We start from the raw sequence: 20,310 nt of genomic DNA on the forward strand, positions 1-20,310 counted from the left end.
AGTACCAACCTAACAGCAGTTAAATTACACTATATTTAAACTGAACTAGATCTACCAGCCAGCCCAAAGCATGTTCTTGTCCACGGTGAGACACAGCCGGCGGCAGCTTCGCCCCTGTGTGCTTGTGGTTCGTGTTCAGGGAGCGCCCTCTGTTGGACAAAAACACGCGTGTGCATATTACACCAGGTCGCTGGGTCCTACTGCGCAAGCGCAATCCGCATTCGGTCAAGGAGCTGGCTTTTGAGCAGCTAATCAGCAGATTTCTGATACTGGAACCGAATCACCTTTAAGTGAATCCACTGGTGAAGTAAATGCACGTTCATTATGAGGAGAAAAGTTTGTTAAATCAGTAGGTGTTTCTAGGGGGGAAAAAATTGTGAAGACAATGTGGCAAAATGATAAATTAATTATTAAGAATAATTAGCTACTTATTAATTATAACACTAGTTATCAGAGGTGCTCACACTCCACCCCAGCTGTATGTACAGCTTTCTTAAGGGCTGGTCTTTATCCTTTTACCTTTTACATACTGTTTTGATTCTTTCAAACAAATCCTTTTTAAACGAATCGAGCTATGAGAGTGATGATTCATTGATTCATTATTCTGAACAAAATAGCATTCTAAAAACATAAAATAAATTTTAATATAAAAATAACAAAATAGACTGGCATATAACAAAAGACTTATTGAATCCTCTGTAATTGTAACTCATACATTCTCAGTTTCATGTCAACACTGTCATCTTTTTAAATAAGAATATTATATACAATACTATAGATTATTATACTGTAGATTTCATAGATAAGATTAAATTTATGATGCTGTTTAGTTGCTAATGATAGGTTACATAGGCCCTAATAATAATAATAATAATAAAAGCACAACAACATAGCCAAAAACATGTTTATGATAATATGATTAAGATAAAGGCAACTTTCTGATTCACTGAGAATCAATTTGCCAGACTGGTTTAAAAGAGTCATTTAAAAGGAACCGATTCATTCCCGAGTCATGTATAACTAAAATAGGTTAACAGGGCCGGGTCATGGTGTGTGTGTGTGTGTGTGTCCTGATCCGCTTCTCATTATGGTTTTAACTCTCCTCACTAACAGCAGACACTTGATCAGCTGTGATTAAACATGGAGCTGGACAGCCTGAGGAGTCTGAGAGAGAAAGTCACACTCCGGCATGCCATCATCAGAGAGTTTCTAGCTGAATTCCTCGGGACATTTGTGCTTATAGTAAGTTGTCAAAAACTTTTTAAAAATTATTATTATTATTACTGTGCACAGTGACAGTAATATAACAGTAAACTGTACAAAATGCCTGTTTTTAAGCTTAATACTGATTTAATCAACCTGCATATTTCTTGCAAATTTTGCAGCTGAAAGTGTTGTCCAGTTTGCACTGAATAAAAAAAAAAAATAATAATACACCAGCACAAATGATTTAATGAATCTATACACTGTATGTTTATCTCAAATATTAAATAATAAGAACAATTATAACTATAGGCTATATATACCACATAAAGCTACATATACACTATATTTTACATCTAAATTATACACAACATGTCAAAAATCAGCAAGAAAATATATAAAAGTTTATAATACAAGCAGTGTTTTTTTCTGTTATTAATAGATTTTTAGCCTAGATGTTAAAGCACACAAGTACTCGGAGTTTCATGACTCTAAAAAAGAGGAATTTATGACAAAGCAGAAAAGACTTAAAAGAAGATGTATAGTCACCTTTACTGTCTGATTTAGTGAATTTATGTATTGATTGTTTCTTTTCTAGTATAACAGATGAATTTTTACTTTATATGTTTGTATGATAATACATTTGGTACCACTAACAATGCTGAAAATAATGTCTTAGCAACTTTCCTCTTATCCTCTTGAGACTCTGTGATGGATACTATAATGGATGATGGATTGTGTACATTTTATTTTCTCCATACTATTTGTATTTAATAATACCAGGTAACTATGAAAGCTAATCAAGGTTTTCAACTACCTACTGCCTTCATATGAGGATATATACATAGCAATTAGGGGTAAAAGGAAGTGTGTGGACAGTGAGGTCTCCGGTGATATTTACATTTAATAATGATAGTTATATTGAACATAGTCCCCACCTGATATTGTACATATCTTCCCTTCCCATGTAATATGCAAGGATGGAAGTCCTGATTGATGAGAGCATGACAGTTCTGTTGCTTAATTTCAGTTTGTTAACCTTTTCTGACCTCATTTGACATCTAACTGTTCAAAGATTAACAATTCTCTCTCAATTAACAACAGGAAGCTAAATATTAGATGACACATTCTGTTAATGGATTAGTAAATACAAAAAAGACACACATTTGTCATGGACATCTCAGGAAAGAACTGTTACAGGAGGTTAATTCTTAACAATATTTTCATTTGCCTACAAATATGAAATACAGTTGAAATCATTTGTTTTCTATCTAGAGGTTTTGTGTAGTAATGTAAAAGGCATTAGGAGGTACAATTATTTAATAATGTTAATAATATAGTTTGGTGATATGAACATGGGTAAATTAATAAAACACATTTTGCTGATGTTAATGAAAGTATTAATTAAAGTGCCAGTGCCATTAGTGTAAGGTGTTTATAGACATTTGTTGTAGGTCTTAATTTGGCACCTAATTAACTAACTATTGCCTATAGCCAACTAATTACTAAATAAATATTACATTTATATGTATTCATTTGGCAGATGCTATTGACTAAAGCAAGTTACCAAGTGAGGGCTGAGCTGTTACAAACCCATAAAGCTTGAAAAGATATTTATGTTCAAGGGCAGAATGAATGAGTGATGGTAAAAAGGAAGTGTTTGGGTTATAAAGTAAGCAGTGCCTTCTAATCTTTCAGTGATTTGAATGATGTTAAGCAACGTTTGTCTAGTTTCCTTTTTGTGAGCCCAATAAACTCCAACACAAAGATTTTTTTCCCCCACAGTGTCCTGTTAGCTTCTATCAGTGTTAATTACCAATAAGGACATTATAGAAGTGGACATCTTTTGTTGCTCCTCTGCTCTTGTCAGTCCACACTTAGCTGAATTCTTTGATCCCATGGCCACTTCTAATTAGAGCTGAAGTTTTGCTGAACAACAGAGCTTTATTGTGATCTGCCTCATAATAGAGGAGAGACTGTTCTTCTGCACTGGTCTTCTGTCCCTGACTGTTGATTTGTTGTGTCTGTCCTCTCTCAGCTTTTTGGCTGTGGCTCGGTGGCACAGGCTGTGCTCAGCAGAGGAGCTCTGGGTGAACCGCTCACCATCCACATTGGCTTCACCACGGGAGTGATGCTGGCTGTCTATGTGTCAGGAGGTGTATCAGGTAACAGAATAATTCATACCTGTATAGCCTAGACTTTAATCAAATCAAACTAATACACTGAGGACAATGATCATTATTGGACATGCTTGAAAACCTGGTTGCTTTGGATCGACAAGTTTTTGCCGTATCTCAAACTTATTTGACAGCTTATAATTTATTAGCGTCAGTGGCAATTCTTTAGCAAACAAATATGTTCAACGTAGTAACTAGTGGTGGAACGATGAGAGAGTTTGGACTGAAAGATTTAAAAGGCAACAACTGAAATGAATCAAGACAATAATCATAAATCATTTAAAAAATATTGATGTAATTGATTATAAATCAATTATTATATAAAAAAAACAGATGTGTAAAATTATTTAAACTGATGTATAAATAGGCTAGCAAGGTGATTTGACATAAATACTTAAAGTAGTCCTCCTCTACATCATCATTATTCACAAATTAACCATAGGCCTACCCCAAATTCTGAACAAAGTTGGTTGCATAGCTACAGTTTAGGAGGCTACATTATAGGAGGCTAAGTTATTGTTCCCATATTTTTGCCAACCAAAAAAGAAACCAAGCTCCCCTACATCCTGAATCCCAATTTAACCCCTGTGTATAACCCAGTTTGGCTTAGTCAGCATGACTGTGCTCTAGCTCCCACACCACAGTTTCCAAAACATGAGAAATCAATGGTTATATTTAACTCTCTCTCTGAACTGTAATGTTTTGCTTTGCCATGATCTTTGAACAGTGCTGTCAGACACCAACACTGCTCTTTGACTTGATGCGCAGCTAAACAAGGGGCAAAAAAACAAGTACAAAGCTCTTAGTAATATTTTCAAATTAAGTTCCTGCTAGGTGTTAAAGCACTAGGTGTTAATGCCCGCAGGATTTAAGTGCTAACATAAGAATTCCCAAATGGCTGTGTAGGATTTCTGAGTCACACAAACTTGTTAGAAAGACGATACATTTTTTATGGTTGTTCCAAAAAACATCTTCATTTGACATGACAAAAAAGACTCAAGCACCTACACTATTAACCTCATCAAGAAATCCAGAACTGGTGAATACACAACTCAGAGATTTGCCCTTTTAAACCAGCACTTGCAGCATTTGCATATTGGAGCATTACTGGCTGTTATGTTTTATGATGCAATATTATTTGCCTGGCATGTGTTCAGTCCTTACTTCAGTAAGGTATTCAGAACCTATCTTTTCCTAAACAATGAAAAAAAAAATGCTACAGTCATTTTCCTGAAATGATATGAATTATAAAGTGAATGGGAAACTTTAAGTAGAGACTTTGTGTAACTAACCTTTCTATAAATATCATTTATAGAAAGCAAGAGCAAGGTAATGATTTAATTAATCAATCAAAAGAATAAAAATACCTTTACTGTTACATATACAAGTACAGTGCATTGAAATGCTTTTCTTTGCATACTTGGTAGGAAGCTGGAGTCAGAGCACAGCATCAGTCTAGAGCATAAACTTTTAAGGGCTTTGTTCATGGGCCCAGCAGCATCAGCTTGGCAGCATAGTGTTTGAACTCACAAGCGAATGATCAGTAGCTCAGAGTCTGTAACCACAGAGCCATCAGAACAATGTGTAAACTATCCCTGATTGCTGTTCAATCCACTCTGCTGTGAAAAGAGGCAGGTGGAAACTGTCTTTTTAGCACCAATCATAAGACCTACACAGCTGGATTCAGCATGCTCCAAACTGGCACTCCATCTTGAACTTTATCCACAGGGAGAGTGTGATGTAATTAATTGAGAAATTAATGGACTCCTGCCTCATGTGAACTCAGAGATTAAATAATTAAGAGGAGGGAGTTAGTGGTATTCTGTGCCAAGAGTGTACTCTGTGGAGGTGTCAAGTTTAAGAGGGAAGCACATGGTTGATTATGCACTCTTCCGCGACTGACTGTGCAGATGTGAAACACTATGTGTATCTAACAGGACTTTATTGGGTACACTCTGGATTCAGTAACAATCATATGTATGACTCAGGGATTTATACATGTCTCTTTGAATTTTTGAATAAGACAGTGAGTGGACTAATTTACACCATCAGCATGAATGAAGCATCATTAGTGGTGATTTTAACATGGACTGGCATTTCACATTATCACTAAAGTGAAATGAGGCATGAAAATGAAAACACAGCAATTCTGCTGTGAAAAGAAAACCACACTGCAAAAGTCTGCAGCGTATTACATCAGCGTATGTGATGTTTCTGGAGGCTTGACCAAGTGGACAGTTTTTTTTTTCTGTCAATGCCAGTCCATGGTTTGTCAAGTTTATAATTGCACCACATCCTAAATGACATGAAGAGTGATTGTGGAAATGTAACAGGAGAGAGAACTCTGAGAACTTGGGCTCAAGCGGCTTCTTGCGTGGCTTCTGCTTGGCGTCCAGACATCCAGACGCCCACTAAAGACTCTTGGGTTGTTGAATAGTAGGGAGGAAATATGGAGGCAGTGGGTGCAAGTCATTACTAGTAGCAAATATATAACTAGTTGGGAATTTATAAGAAGATAACTAGGAAGAAGGAGAAGCTTCAGACATGGTCTTTCTCTTAAAATGTCCACTTTTTTCAGCACCTTTCTTTCTGGAAATTTCAATCTAATTCGTTCCAATACACATTCCTGATTTTTTTAATATAAAGAGCGTGAACCCACAGCAGGCTACAAGATAATATAGATACAAGAAAAAGAAATGAACTGCTGATTCTATAAAGCAGGGATTCTCAAATTTTTTGCAGCCAGTGTCCCCTTAACAATAAAATAAATTCAGTGGATCCCCTCAGTACCTCCAACTATTCAAATATTAGACTCATTATATGAATATGTTCAGTAATATTCCAAATGTGTACTGAGGCGACAGAGATAGAGAACACATTTATAGAAGGCAAACTTGTTTTGAAGTTATTGAGGGCTGGAATTAAATCTTTTAAATTCAAGGGTCCAATCAAATAGGCTAACTATAAGAACTATAAGATAAGGCAGGGTTGTGATTTCCACCAGTGTAACTTTTTTTCTTTCCTGAATCTATATCCTTCCACACTTACAATCAAACTCAAGTCATAAAGAACATGGGCAAAAATGATTGTGTAAAATTAACATTAAGTTCATTGGCCTGCTTCCCTTTGACTTTGGAGGTTCAGACTCAGACAGATAGATAGAGCTTTCAACAAGATAAAAACACACATCCAAATAACCACAGAAGTGGTTGCAGGAAAACTAAATCAGTGTTTTATAATGACCATCAGTCTCTGAATTTGACTCTTACTGAAAACCTGTGGTCAGAATTGAAGAGGATGCCCACAAACACAAACCTAAGAATATATGGAGATTAAAATGTTTTGCATGGAGGAGTGGACCAAGATCCTTCAACAAGATCCATCCAATATTAACCATTACAGGAAGAGACTCATTACTGTGCTGATAATTTAAAGGAAAGAGATTTTTAGAAAACAATGCACTACTTAAGAATTACTTATTAATAATAATAAAAAAATATATTAACCAAAACCTCTCTACCTGACCCTGGTTCTATCCTACTGACCAGGAGAAAAGAGAAAGTGTGAGGGAGAGGTCCTGTTTTCCATTTGTTTTTCCCAGGCTTTAGACAGTGAGATGAGATGAGCACGAGTTGGCAGAGCTCCTCATACTACTTTGGAGTTAAATAGAGGTCACTCCTACGCCCTACAGTGGCCTAAGACGACTTAGGCAGATTATGTCAGACCCAATTCCCAGGAAGCCAAGTGTATAATAGAGACTAATAGAGAAGACACATTCCCTTAGGTGTCTGCTGAATGCATTTTTAACACATGTTGGCCATCATTCTTTAAGTACCATGCAGTCAATGAAACCAAAATGGTGATAATCCAAAAGTTTAGGACATTGACTTATACTTTTCTTTTTATTACAGGAGGTCATGTAAATCCAGCTGTATCTCTAGCCATGGCAGTCTTAGGGAAGTTTCCCATTAAAAAATTCCCAGTGTACGTGGCTGCCCAGTTCATTGGTGCTTTTGCAGGTTCTTGTACTGTCTTTGGACTGTACTATGGTGAGTAAATATTTCATACCACTTCAAAAGGGATTATCTGGTCATTAGAATCAGGCTAATGTTTTGAATAAACGTCCAAGAGAACAATTAGCTATTGAGCATATCAGTATCATCAACTGAGTAGAAAGACATAGCATGCATCAGATTAACATCCAACGTAATGGCTCCCAAAATGGTCATAGAGTTCATCCTCAAATCCAGCTAAAACTCCTGGAAAAAAACACAGCCATCTGTGGCTGAGGGCCCAAGAGAGCGAAATTGACCCTGTTCTTGGATTGGGAAGTATGGCTTTGCTGTCTCCAGTGATTATCAATATATACCATGTTAGTATCAGATGAACATCTTCAGCAATGTATGTTAATTTTTTTTATATTTCATAAATACCTATGTCTGTCTGTGAAGATCAGTTCACCCTCTACACTCTTCACTAACTAACTGCATATACAGGTGTATCTATATTATATTTCAAAATAAAATAGATTCACAAAATTTATACAGTAGAGATGAACAATTAATTTAGAGCTAATAGAAAACATTTCATCTTTACAGATGCCTTCATGGACTACTCCAGTGGAGAGCTGCTGGTCACAGGTGAAAATGCAACCGCACACATCTTCGCCACCTATCCAGCAAAGCATCTCTCAGGCCTCAATGGGTTTTTTGATCAGGTGAGGGAACACATCATTTGATTTGGATTTTGAAAAGAAACGTAACAATTTGGCATCATTTTAAAGAACAAGGCACATGGTTGATTGCAGGATTCATACTACTATAGACAATTACGAATCCCTTCTGAAGGTACTGTGAGCATTTGAGTATACTGTATAAAATACACACATGTCTGAGATAGGCAGCTTTGCTGTTTGGACAAATTATTTATTTTAATAATTTGGATTCATGACTATTATTCGGAAAAAGATGACTTAACTTGGTGTCAATAGTTACATCAGGATAGTTATCCTTGTTCAAAGTCAAGATACATGGGTGTTTGAATTAATTTTCTGAGTGCATTATTCACATTATTGAAATGACCTGCATGCAATTCATGCCTCCAAGGTTGCCAGATATTTTTTGTGCAGAGCTGTTGGAGAAGGGATTATTCAAAAAGCATGTAGACAACTTAAAGTATTAAAACACACAAACACATTTGCCCTTAAATCTGAAAGAATCACAGGATTTGACCCCTACTGAAAACCTGTGGTCAGAATTGAAGAGGATGTGCACGTGTACAAACCTGAGAACATTAAAATGTTCATGTAGGAATAGAACAAGATCCTTCTACAGGAGCCATCCACTGGTAACCACTACAGGAAGAGACTCATTGCTGTGCCAATAATTATATATACAGTGTGTGTGTGTGTGTGGACGTCCATCTCATTTCAATTTTTATTTTTTACAAATAGTATTTAATTGGCAAAGTCATGATCAGTGACTTTTCTGTAAGCTAAACCTTTCTGGAGCTAAACAGCAACCATGCACTATTTTATTGTCATTGGTTCCAGAAAAGTCCAAGGGAAAACACTGCACCATGACTGTAACACTGCAGTGAGAGTAGGCCAGTAACTAAAACAGTGAAACATAAAGAAGAACAAAACTAGACAAAACTGCAATATATGCAAAGCACTAATGGAGGTGGGAATCTGATTTGATAAAATCATTTGCGATGTTTTCTGTAGAATTCTTGTTAAAACATTATGTACACAATCCTGTACCTCTGCCATTAGCTTTGAAATATTTTATTGTCATAATTCATTTCATAGCTGGTTGGCTTACGAAATTACTCTTACTCAAAAATGTTATGAAATGCATATGGAAGTAGTGAATGGGAGAGAAACTTCCAGAACCGAAGCTATTTAAAGTGGGTGTTCTCTATTCAGATATAATATTCACAACCACAAAAAATGTTATTGTAAAGTTGATATTAAAAACTGAAGGGAGGACCTGATGGAAATGAATGTCATAAAACCAATTTAAGCAAATAGAACAATCTCGTAAATTCTTATCTTGGCCTGTGTATGAGCAAATGCCTTATAATTAACGAGTATAAAATAATATATGATGCATACTAAATGGCCATCTGTTGCTCATTAGCTACAAAACCATAATGCTAAAATGGATATTACGAGTTCGTCTACAAGCACTTTAATATTGGTCCCGTGCAGATTCACTGTGGATGAGTTGACTTGATTGGGGTCAGGAATGACTTCCTAATAAGTGTCCTTGCTACACTGTGACTGGATCAGTTTGTTACTGAAGCTTCACTTCAGAATGACCCATATGCCATGAAGGCAGTAGGAGACCGTGATAGTTGTTCATGATGGTCATCAATCTGATCACCATTCCCCTCTCCCCACCAGTTCCATGGGGTCTAGGTTAAACCCAATTTAACTTAGTTAACTTTCACAGTTTAACCTTTATTAAAGCTAGACAAACATTTATCATTGCTAAGTATGCATGTTGGTGTGGGACAGAAGGACTCTCTAAGGCTAAATCTCTGAACTTCTGTTGGGCACAATAAAGTGTTACTTCTTAGACTTCAGTGAATACACATCTAACATGTCAAATATTATTATATATACATGTCTATGCAGTAGCAGCTTATCATTAACGATATCTAATATAGTGTCTGTCCACCAGCAGTGTCTGTTCCTGGCTCAGGCACCATCATAGACAGGTACCTAAGGTGACACTGACACACTGAGCCAGCATTTTTGTTCAGTGATCTGATTATAAATACACTATAATTTGAAAATCTAACCAAGGAATAGGTATAAATGAATCAGGAATTGTTTATTAAATGTTTAGTGATTTGAGAAATGTTAGAAATTATTTTATTAGAAAAAGCTAGACCTAATCTAATTGGAATAGGGCAAAATCTTTATCACACTTATGAGCACTTTAGGCACACCAAGTTTTTATGTTTTACAGTTACTACTTACAATGTCTATGAGTCTTTTATCTATTAGATTAACAACTTTACCATCCAAGTGTACCTGCCTTTAATAAAGCAATCTGAGCAAGCAGTTAATAGGTTTCACAACTTAATTTTCTGTATCAGTTTGTTTGGTCTGTGCCAATAATTGTTATTAACTAAAGAATTTAACACAACGGAGCATGCTGTTCTAGGAAAATAATTAATGACTGAGAGGTGTGGTGCTGATTTTCCAATAACAGCACTTCCTGAAGGGTTTTATCCCTCTTTTACAAGAGCAATCTGTCAATAACTACATTTCTGTTTATTAAAGAATGACACATCATACTTTTTATTTGTAAAGTTAATAAGACCAAAAAAATGCAGCTTATCATGTTGCCAAGAAACCACAAAGCCCTCCTATAGACTTTTCTGTGTCTGAAAACTTACAACTTTACCTCTGACTGTTACAAAGCACTGACACTAGAGACTCCTTCCAAAGTGCTAAATACAAATCTCCTCATGAAAAACTTCACTATATCAACAATTATGTGCATTTTTAGTAATCCGTTTATGTGGAGCATCCACCATATATGTCCCTATGTGAGTTGTTACTATAGAAACAATAACATATTACAAAAACTGCATTAATGTAAACCTGTGATTTATCTTGCAGCTGGAACTACTGTCAGAGCTGTTGTTAAAGAAAATTAATCAACACTTTTTGATCAATCAGAGCTGTAATAATACATAATAAAGCTCCAAGCACACACACACACACACAGTGTAATGGTTACTGTTTTCTGATGCAGGTGATTGCCACTGCCACTTTGGTGCTGTGTGTCTTGGCCATTGTGGACAAGAAAAACATAGGAGCCCCTAAAGGAATGGAGCCACTGCTCATTGGTTTCACCATCCTGGCCATCGCTGTGTCCATGGGATTGAACTGCGGCTATCCCATCAACCCTGCCCGAGACCTGGGGCCCCGGCTCTTTACCGCTGTGGCAGGCTGGGGGGTGGAGGTGTTCAGGTACAGAAAAACACTCACACAAATCTGCTTGACCTCTGACCTGACCCTGACCATACCCAATTCTTTACGTCAGAGCTCATATTAAACTTCACTCTAATGCTATGACCTTAGAGCAATATTAACTTCAAAGAAACACCAGCTAGGTAAACAAATGCAACAGCATTTGGGTGAAACTTATACCACTGCTGAAGCTAATGATTTAGTGAAGAAAAAATATTATTCCAACCCATATATTTGGGGCTTGATAAGATTTTATCAGGGAAGAGTCTGTAATAATTCCATTTTATTAATTGGATTATCCAGTTTGGCTAAATAGCACTATCTTAGCTCGGCTTAGTTTATCCAATAACATTTAAGATGTATAAATTTACATGCAAAACATACACTCACTGAGCACTTTATTAGGAACACTATACTAATACTGGGTAGGGCCTCCCTTTGCTCTCAAAACAGCCTCAATACTTCGATGTCCCCTGCCATGTGCCAAAAGTCCCCTGCGATAGGCTCCAGGCTACCCCACGACCCTGTGTAGAATAAGTAGTACAGAACATGGATGGATGGATGGGTAGCATGCTGCTATCTTTATTGCCGTTTAGTCAGATTTAGATTAACTAGCTGCATGGAATAATGTATTCCCTGCTTGTTGCGATGAAGGATGAGATAATTATCTGGAATATATTAATGATCAATGCTAAAAAGTGAGCACCAATTGTTATGCTTAGACTAAGCATTAATTTACCGTTGCTGTTATATCATAACAAATTATCCCCAAAAGACTCAAAAGCACATACAGCAAACACATACCAATGAAGAAATTCATTCATTCATCTTCAGTAATTGCTTTATCCATTCAAGATTGTGGTTTATCCAAAGTCAAGCCTGGGAACATTAGATGTGAGGTAGGAATATACACTGGCTGGAGCGCCAATCGATAGCAGGGCACCACACAAACACACACACACACACACACACACACACATCAAGGGGCAATTTAGCACAACTTGTTCAGCTACTGGATGGTTCTTCAGTGGAACATTCTTCATTGTTTTCTAACCATAGTGAATTGGGTATTCCAGCTTGCCAGCATGTGAGAACAAAGAGCAGTTCAAAGACAGCTCTTAATAGAGTCTGCATCTGACAACACGTCTGCTCCTCTGATACAGCTGGTTCATTTTTCAACACCCATCTGTGTCTCTGGGAAACTGGGAAAAACCTTAAAATCACACAACAGGAGAGACTCTTGTGTGACTCTCTGCACATACTGTATTGCGAGTGGTTTTTCTTTTACTCATTCTGTCTTCTTCTCTTACAAAAAAGTGGTTTTACTCTCATCTAAACACCCACCATCAGAACACTGTGTTATTTTTTAAGTAAAGATAAACAGGCATAGTCATGTATCATCAACAACCGTCTACAACTTTGTCTCTGTACAGAGACAGAATGTCAAACTGTACATTCATATTGACAAAAATAATATCACTATACTGTAAACGTTACATAATTACACTAGAATATTAGTTTAAAGACACTGAGAAAGGCGATACAAATACTAGTGCTTTCAGCAGAGGGCACTCTCAACCAAAGTCATATCATTTTCCACCACTTTATTTCAGTGCTCTTTTTTTATTACCATTACCATTTTTGTTGTTTAATATACATCCAGTGCATATATCCACTTCAACATGACACACATAATGGTTATTGCCTTTGCCCAAACAAACAAAAATTATGTATTCATAAGCACTGTAAAAGATGGGATGTTCAACAAGCACATATGAGTGTGATGGTCAGGTGTATACACACACACACACATACACACAAACACATCTCCCATCCCATTCCAGATTTAGTCCTCACTTTGCTAGATCTCAGAGCGTGGTTGTGAGGATTTGCCCATTAGAGCATTAGTCTGGCACTGATGTCGAGTGTTCACTGGGTGTTCGTTCAGCGTTCCAATTCATCCCAAAGGTGTTCAGTGGGGTTCATGTCAGGGCTCGGTGCAGATCAGTCAAGTTCTTCCACACCAACCTTGGCAAACCATGTCTTCATGGACCTCATTGTGTGCACAGGAGCATTGTCATGCTCTAACAGTTTTGGGCCCATTAGACACCAGACATGTGTTTGTTGAACTACATTTGGTGTTAAGGAAAGACTGTATACAGAATTTTCCTTTAAGAGCTGAACACAATCAAGCTGCCCAATTATGTTTACTAGCCTGTAGGTAGAAGCAGATAATCCTGTATCAGAAGGACAGCGGATAAAAAAAGAGGGCAAGATAACCAGCCAATGGGATGATTACCAGCATGGGGAAATCTGGGAATCAGAACAATCACAACAATACAAACATATAACACATGTAACTCTTTAAAATTACACTTTCAGTATAGACTAAATAAATAGGCTAAATAAAAATAGGCTAAACAACTAGCACTAATTATAACAGTATTACAGTTCTAAATTTTACATTGTTCAGAATGTTCAGATAACTTTGTTCAGTAACTCTTAAAATACTCAGCAGAAGAAAGGAGTATGGTGATGTAGAGAGATTGAAATTGAACATAGGAATGAAAGATTACTGAGAGTGCCAGTACATGCCACCAGTACAGTTCACCAACACAGAGATCAAGCTGTACTCACTTACAAAGCACTGAAACCGACACTGGTGCCCATAGGAGAGCCCATAGGAGTTACATATAAAAAAGAGGAGTTTTATATATATATATATATATATATATATATATATATATATATATATATATATATATATATATATATATAAAACATTCAATCAACATGAAAAGTTACAGAAGCTAAGGTTAGGCACATAGGGTTGTTCATTAGGCCATACAAGCAAGTGCCTATAGCCCAAACATTGTAATATACTGTATATAATAAAAATAATGTAATTATATATATATATATATATATATATATATATATATATATATATATATATATATATATATATATATATATACATATATATTTGGTTTTTTTAGTACAAAATCATTTTAGATTTCCAAACATTAGTTTTCCAGCACAAAATTAAATGTTACAGAAAAATGTTTGTATGTCAGTAAAGAAAGCAGTATATTACATAAGAGACACTTTTCAGATAAAAAAACAGAATGAAGGCTGCTGGGTTTTACTGCAAAAATAAGAAGCAAGTGCATCTGTCAAAGTCTCCAGAAGAACTGTGGCTGGTACTGCAAGTAAAACTTACAGCTCATTTCCTTATAAAACTGCACACACTGCACCTGAGACTACTATTTTTTTTAAAAGCGAAGGATCGTCACGCCAAATATTGACTTTGTTTCATTTATTACTGTTTACTGCCCTTTATAGTATTTTTTTAAATGTAGAAAAATTTAATTTCATTATTTTTGAAGGCATCTTTGCTCTACAGCATTTCGTTGCATGTGCTTAAGACTTTTGCACAGTACTGTAGCAAATTACTGTGGTATAAGGGAAATAAAATGCTTTATGAAGTGCTTTTTTAGGATGTGTGTATTTTTGGAAAATAATCAACTTTGCAATGGTAACAGTAACCTCACTTGCACCGGCCACATCACACCACACTGCCACTGATTCTTTTCATATAACAGCACACTTATCATGTTTTATTCCTTACAAATGACATTTGAATACTGGAGAACTACTCTGTGTCAGTGTTTTACATCCTTAATACCCTTCAGAAGCACTTAATTTCCTGAGCTGAACATGTGTTTCTTAATTGCTGGTGTATTAATTATTCCCACATCCTGGTCAAAAGCACAGGTGTTTTTTAAAAGTCTTGTATAAAAAATTGTGTAAACGTATGTTTTGTTCTGACATCTGTCGACTCTGGTGTTCAGTTGTAATTCTCCTTACTGTTTGTGTCAAACTGCCAGATAAGCTTTTCTTTAAACAAACTCCTCTGCATATCCCAGCATGACACAGCATGCAAGTTCAAAACCTTTATCAGTGGAGCATAGGGCAAATGGAAATGTAAAGGCTGCTTTTCAAAAATCCTAGACAAACCTGTTAAAAATCCTTAACAGGATTCACCTCCAATCGTAACTAGACAGTGTGTTTTCACAAAAGATGCTACTGTAGTTGGTGAGTGTGTGTTGTGCTGTGTGTTCAGAGCCGGGGGCTGCTGGTGGTGGATCCCAGTTGCTGGTCCGATGGTGGGGGGTGTATTGGGAGCGATGATCTACTACCTGCTGATCGAGCTACACCACGTGGAGCCAGAGAAAAAGCATGAGGAGAAGAACAATGTTAAGGACAAGTATGAAATGATCACCACGAGCTAGACAGAAGACAAATGGGACTCTCTTCTTCACATCAACCAGGCTATAGTGTAGAACCACATTTTCTTCAGTTTTTCTCACTTTTTATCAGAATGCAAGCATCCCAGTTGGTGCTAGTGTTATATTATAAATCCCACAATTAAACTAGTGGGAAATTATCATAGTAGCATAGTATCAGATAAACATAAGCTCCTTATGAATAATTTACAGCAAAACAATGCTAAAACCCTGGTAAGGATTGACTTATATATATATATATAAATTATCTAGATATTATTCAGAGATTAATGCTTCCTCCACATACTTGTTCTTGTTTGCCACCTCATAATTATTGAATCTTTGAGTTAAGTGCACCAATATTGTTATGTATTGTGATCTATTTTGGTATTTTCCTAACATTTTACTCCACTGTAAATTTTCCACAGTATAACCAATGGTTAGATATGTAATCTAGTATCTATGACCTAATTTGTGATTACTGAAAATTAGTTGGTTTCAGAGAAAAAGGATTATGTACCATCAACCACTGAAATCATTCTTTCCTCCATCTTCATAAAATGTTAAGGGTCAGTAATAACTTGCTTGGAAACTTGTATTTATCATAATTCCAATAGCACCTGAAGGAAGCATATGATAAGGACTGGGGCACACACATTACAGCGCTGAACTACACCAGCACGTTATAACTGGACAAGGGTCTAAAGTGTAAAATAATAGTAAATAAAAATGCCTGCTACATAAATAATATCTAAAGATTTTTTTCCCTCTAAGCAGCTGCAATAAAGAGGAGTGAGTTTTGTACTCCACAGTGAAATGTGGTAAAGTTCAAGGGTTTTTGATCATTTCTTTAACCTTGTGTTTCTGTCTTAAATGAAACAGAAGTGAGATTGAAATGAGAAATGAAATTCTTTGCAGGCCTGCAGTAAATGAGCAGCTATTGATCTCTGAGAAGGCATCAAACACTTTTCAAAAGCAGCTTCAGTTAACCACTCATCTGTTATGCAAATTCTATTAGAGGAACTTGGCTCTCAATTTCCCACAACCAAAAACACGGAAAACCTTTGACTTCAAAGAGAATTGTCAAACCATTACTGTGAGGCCATGTAATTTTTTAAACTATTGTTGAGCTTAACAGTGTCCAATTTATGTGTGGGCCATGTCCTCACAGCTACTCATATATGAACAAGAATTCACCAGTGCCTGTGTTCTCATTGAAACAATCTCTCTCTGGATTCATAGGCCTGATTCACCTGAAATTAAATTAGATTTCAATTCAAATAGTAACTTGGGTACATTTGGCTGAACTTTGCTGTCCTAATGGCATTTCAAAGCTTGTAACTAGAAAACTAAACAAACACCTTTTAGCGTGAAAAAATTATTTGTGTATTTTTTACTATGACATGTCAAAAGAACTCTATATGACCTTATGGGATGCATCTCAACAGTGGTTGGCAAGTCTTTACATATTGTTCTTGTGCATATATTCACTTTCCTATTTTTTTTTTTAGCCACATGTAGTTTAATGATATTGCAATGATATCTTCTGAAATCTCTTCTGAAAGCTCTGAAATAAATGACCATTTCTGGCTGAACAAAAATCTGACTCATGGAATCGGTAATGGGTGTTTACGCAGCATACAGTGGTGCTTGAAAGTTTGTGAACCCTTTAGAATTTTCTCACATGAACTGCTTGCTTCAGATCCTTCCACAACATTTATATTGGATTAAGGACATTGACATTGACTTGGCCATTCCAAAACATTAACTTTATTCTTCTCTTTGGTAGAATGGTTAAAGAAGAGATGTGTGCTTAGGGTTGTTGTCTTGCTGCATGACCCTTTCTCTTGAGATTCAGTTCATGGACAGATGTCCTGACATTTTCCTTTAGAGTTTGCAATTCATTGTTCCATCAATGATGGCAAGCCATCCTGGCCCAGATGCAGCAAGAGACCCAAACCATGTTACTACCACCACCATATTTCACAGATGGGATAAGGTTCTTATGCTAGAATGCAGTGTTTTCCTTTATCCAAATATAACACTTCTCATTTAAACCAAAAAGTTCTATTTTGGTCTCATCTGTTCACAAAACATTTTTCCAATAGACTTCTGGTTGTCCATGTGATCTTTAGCAAACTGCAGACAGGCAGCAATGTTCTTTTTGGTGGGAAGAGGCTTTCTCCTTGCAACCCTGCCATGCACACCATTATTGTTCAGTGTTCTCCTGATGATGGACTCATGAACATTAACATTAGCCAATGTGAGAGAGGCCATTAGATGTTTAGAAGTTACCATGGTTTCCTTGGTGACCTTGCAGACTACTACACGTCTTGCTTTTGGATTGATCTTTGTTGGTCAGCCACTTCTGGGGAGGGTAACAATGGTCTTGAATTTCCTCAATTTGTACACAATCTGTCTGACAGTGGATTGGTGAAGTCCAAACTCTTTAGGGATGGTTTTGTAACCTTCTCCAGCCTAATGAGCATCAAAAACTCTTTTTTCTGAGGTCCTCAGAAATCTCCTTTGTTCGTGCCATGATACACTTCCACAAACGTTTTGTGAAGATCAGACTTTGACAGATCCCTGCTCTTTAAATAAAACAGGGTGCTCACTCACACCTATTGATTGAAAACACCTGACTCTAATTTCACCTTCAAATTAAGTGCTAATCCTAGAGGTTTGCATTTTTGCCACTCACAGATATGTAATATTGGATCATTTTCCTAAATAAATAAATGACCAAGTATAATATTTTTGTCTCATTTGTTTAATTGGGTTCTCTTTGTCTACTTTTAAGACTTGAAAATATGATTATGTTTTAGGTCATATTTATGCAGATATATATAGAAAATTCTAAAGGGGTCACAAAGTTCAAGCACCACTGAATGTTACGAATATTTACAAAGATGTCCCTTGTAGTAGATGAAAACACATTGGACCAGATTGAACCCATGCACCTGATTCAGAGACATTGTTTACTCACTCATCTGGGTCACAGTGATCCTATGTTTGTAAGTTCGTTACATGTCTGTTCCCAGAATTAAAACTGCTGTTAAAACTGCTGTCTCCCAAAGCATACTGTACTGTAAGACTCACTGTTTTAATACACTACTTTGCATTTCCAAACTCCAAGGCTTATTAACTAATGCATATAAAAACAATGCAAAACGATGAAGCTAGTCACAGTTCTATAAAGTTTAGGAAGTTAATTGGGGCACCTAATATGCACAAACTGCGCTGTTTTAATCCTGTTCCTAATTACTATGCTTCGAATGCAAAACACCAGCTATTCACATTTAAAAACAAGGCTTACAGTTGAAGAAACTACTGTGGGCATATTGTGGAGGAGCCAGAAGTGCACAAAAGCACAGTGTGTTTGGAAAGGCAAATGTTCTTAAGGCTCTGTTTGCTCTTCTGGTTTGTCCCGATAAGATTCTACTATTTATATTCCAACATAAAGTTGCTATTTCTGCAACTTTAGAAAAAGGAATGTATCTAAAAAATGTATACACATGCTTACATTTAAAATGAAAAGCTACATCCAGTAAGTTACATATTGTCAGTGATGGGATTTATGGATGTTTGCATCAGCATCTGGACAGCAGAAATACAGGAAATACAGAAATACAGCATGTTTGTCCAGTAAGCACAGCATCATCAATATATAACTCCATTACTGGTAATGCAGTTCTCATGGCTTTAATTTAATAAATAATATAATAGTATGCCGCTTGCATGATCACTTGAATATTCGGATAAATGCTGATGATTGTGTTGTTCAAATGCACAGGTCTGTGCAAATGACTTGCAAAAGACACCCTAGATTCAGTGTTACAGAGAAATTTTTGTACTATGTTAAAATAAAATGGACTATAATCAGTAGTAGAACACAGTTCTGATAAAAACATCTAAGATGTCTGCTTCAGTCTTTGTATCAAAAACTACAGCAACAGAAGCACTGTAGCAAGTCCTCCAAGAAGTCTGGAACAACCACCAATCCAAAACTGCATAATTGTGTGCACAAGAAAATGTATGCAGATTTAAGTGCAAGGACACATTATGATTGGATGCAATTGTTATTGGTTTTCTGTTTACTGCTGAATATAGTAATTATTCTGCAGTGTCATTTCATTATATATGTAGGTATCTTCAGACATGCCTTAGATTTTTGCACATTTCTTTATACTTTTAAAGCTCTCACAAGAGAGCTTATTGCTTGTTTGAAGCTGAGTATAGAGTCTCTGTAAGCATTGTAATATATAATTGAGTAAGAGTACACATGTTCTCTATCTGTATGAATGAAGCCAGTGCAGTTGGGATTATTGATCTCAGTGGCGTTATATAAGTTCAGACCTGATTATAAAACAGCAGTTCAATAACAGTGCAGGCCTTATGAGTTCTGCTGTCACCTACAAAGTGCTTGGCTATTTTACACAGTGGTAAATCATTGCCTTTAGTGCAGAGAACTCAATTCAGTAGGGAACGAAAATAAAAAATATCTGACTGGAAATGTGCATTGAGTTCTCTCACTCCCTCCCATTTCCATCACTCCTTGGTTTTGCAACTCACAGTCGAACACGTGGATTATTCTCAGAGTGCCTTTGCACCCAGGACCCTCCCAGCCTCCCCCCTAACCTTCTGCATTTAC

General features: G+C 36.4%; 1 protein-coding gene across 1 annotated transcript; it reads left to right on the top strand.

Moving 5' to 3' along the window:
* The first annotated feature begins 1,096 nt into the window (after nucleotides 1-1,096).
* On the top strand, nucleotides 1,097-20,191 carry aqp9b (aquaporin 9b). The gene is made up of 6 exons (XM_034299640.2): nucleotides 1,097-1,242; nucleotides 3,242-3,368; nucleotides 7,292-7,429; nucleotides 7,979-8,097; nucleotides 11,153-11,370; nucleotides 15,497-20,191. The coding sequence occupies exons 1-6, from the start codon at nucleotides 1,141-1,143 to the stop codon at nucleotides 15,663-15,665; spliced, it is 873 nt and encodes a 290-aa protein (XP_034155531.2). The 5' UTR covers nucleotides 1,097-1,140; the 3' UTR covers nucleotides 15,666-20,191.
* Nucleotides 20,192-20,310: the final 119 nt, after the last annotated feature.

Source organism: Pangasianodon hypophthalmus, chromosome 25 (assembly GCF_027358585.1).
Source record: "Pangasianodon hypophthalmus isolate fPanHyp1 chromosome 25, fPanHyp1.pri, whole genome shotgun sequence".
NCBI classification, from domain to species: domain Eukaryota; kingdom Metazoa; phylum Chordata; class Actinopteri; order Siluriformes; family Pangasiidae; genus Pangasianodon; species Pangasianodon hypophthalmus.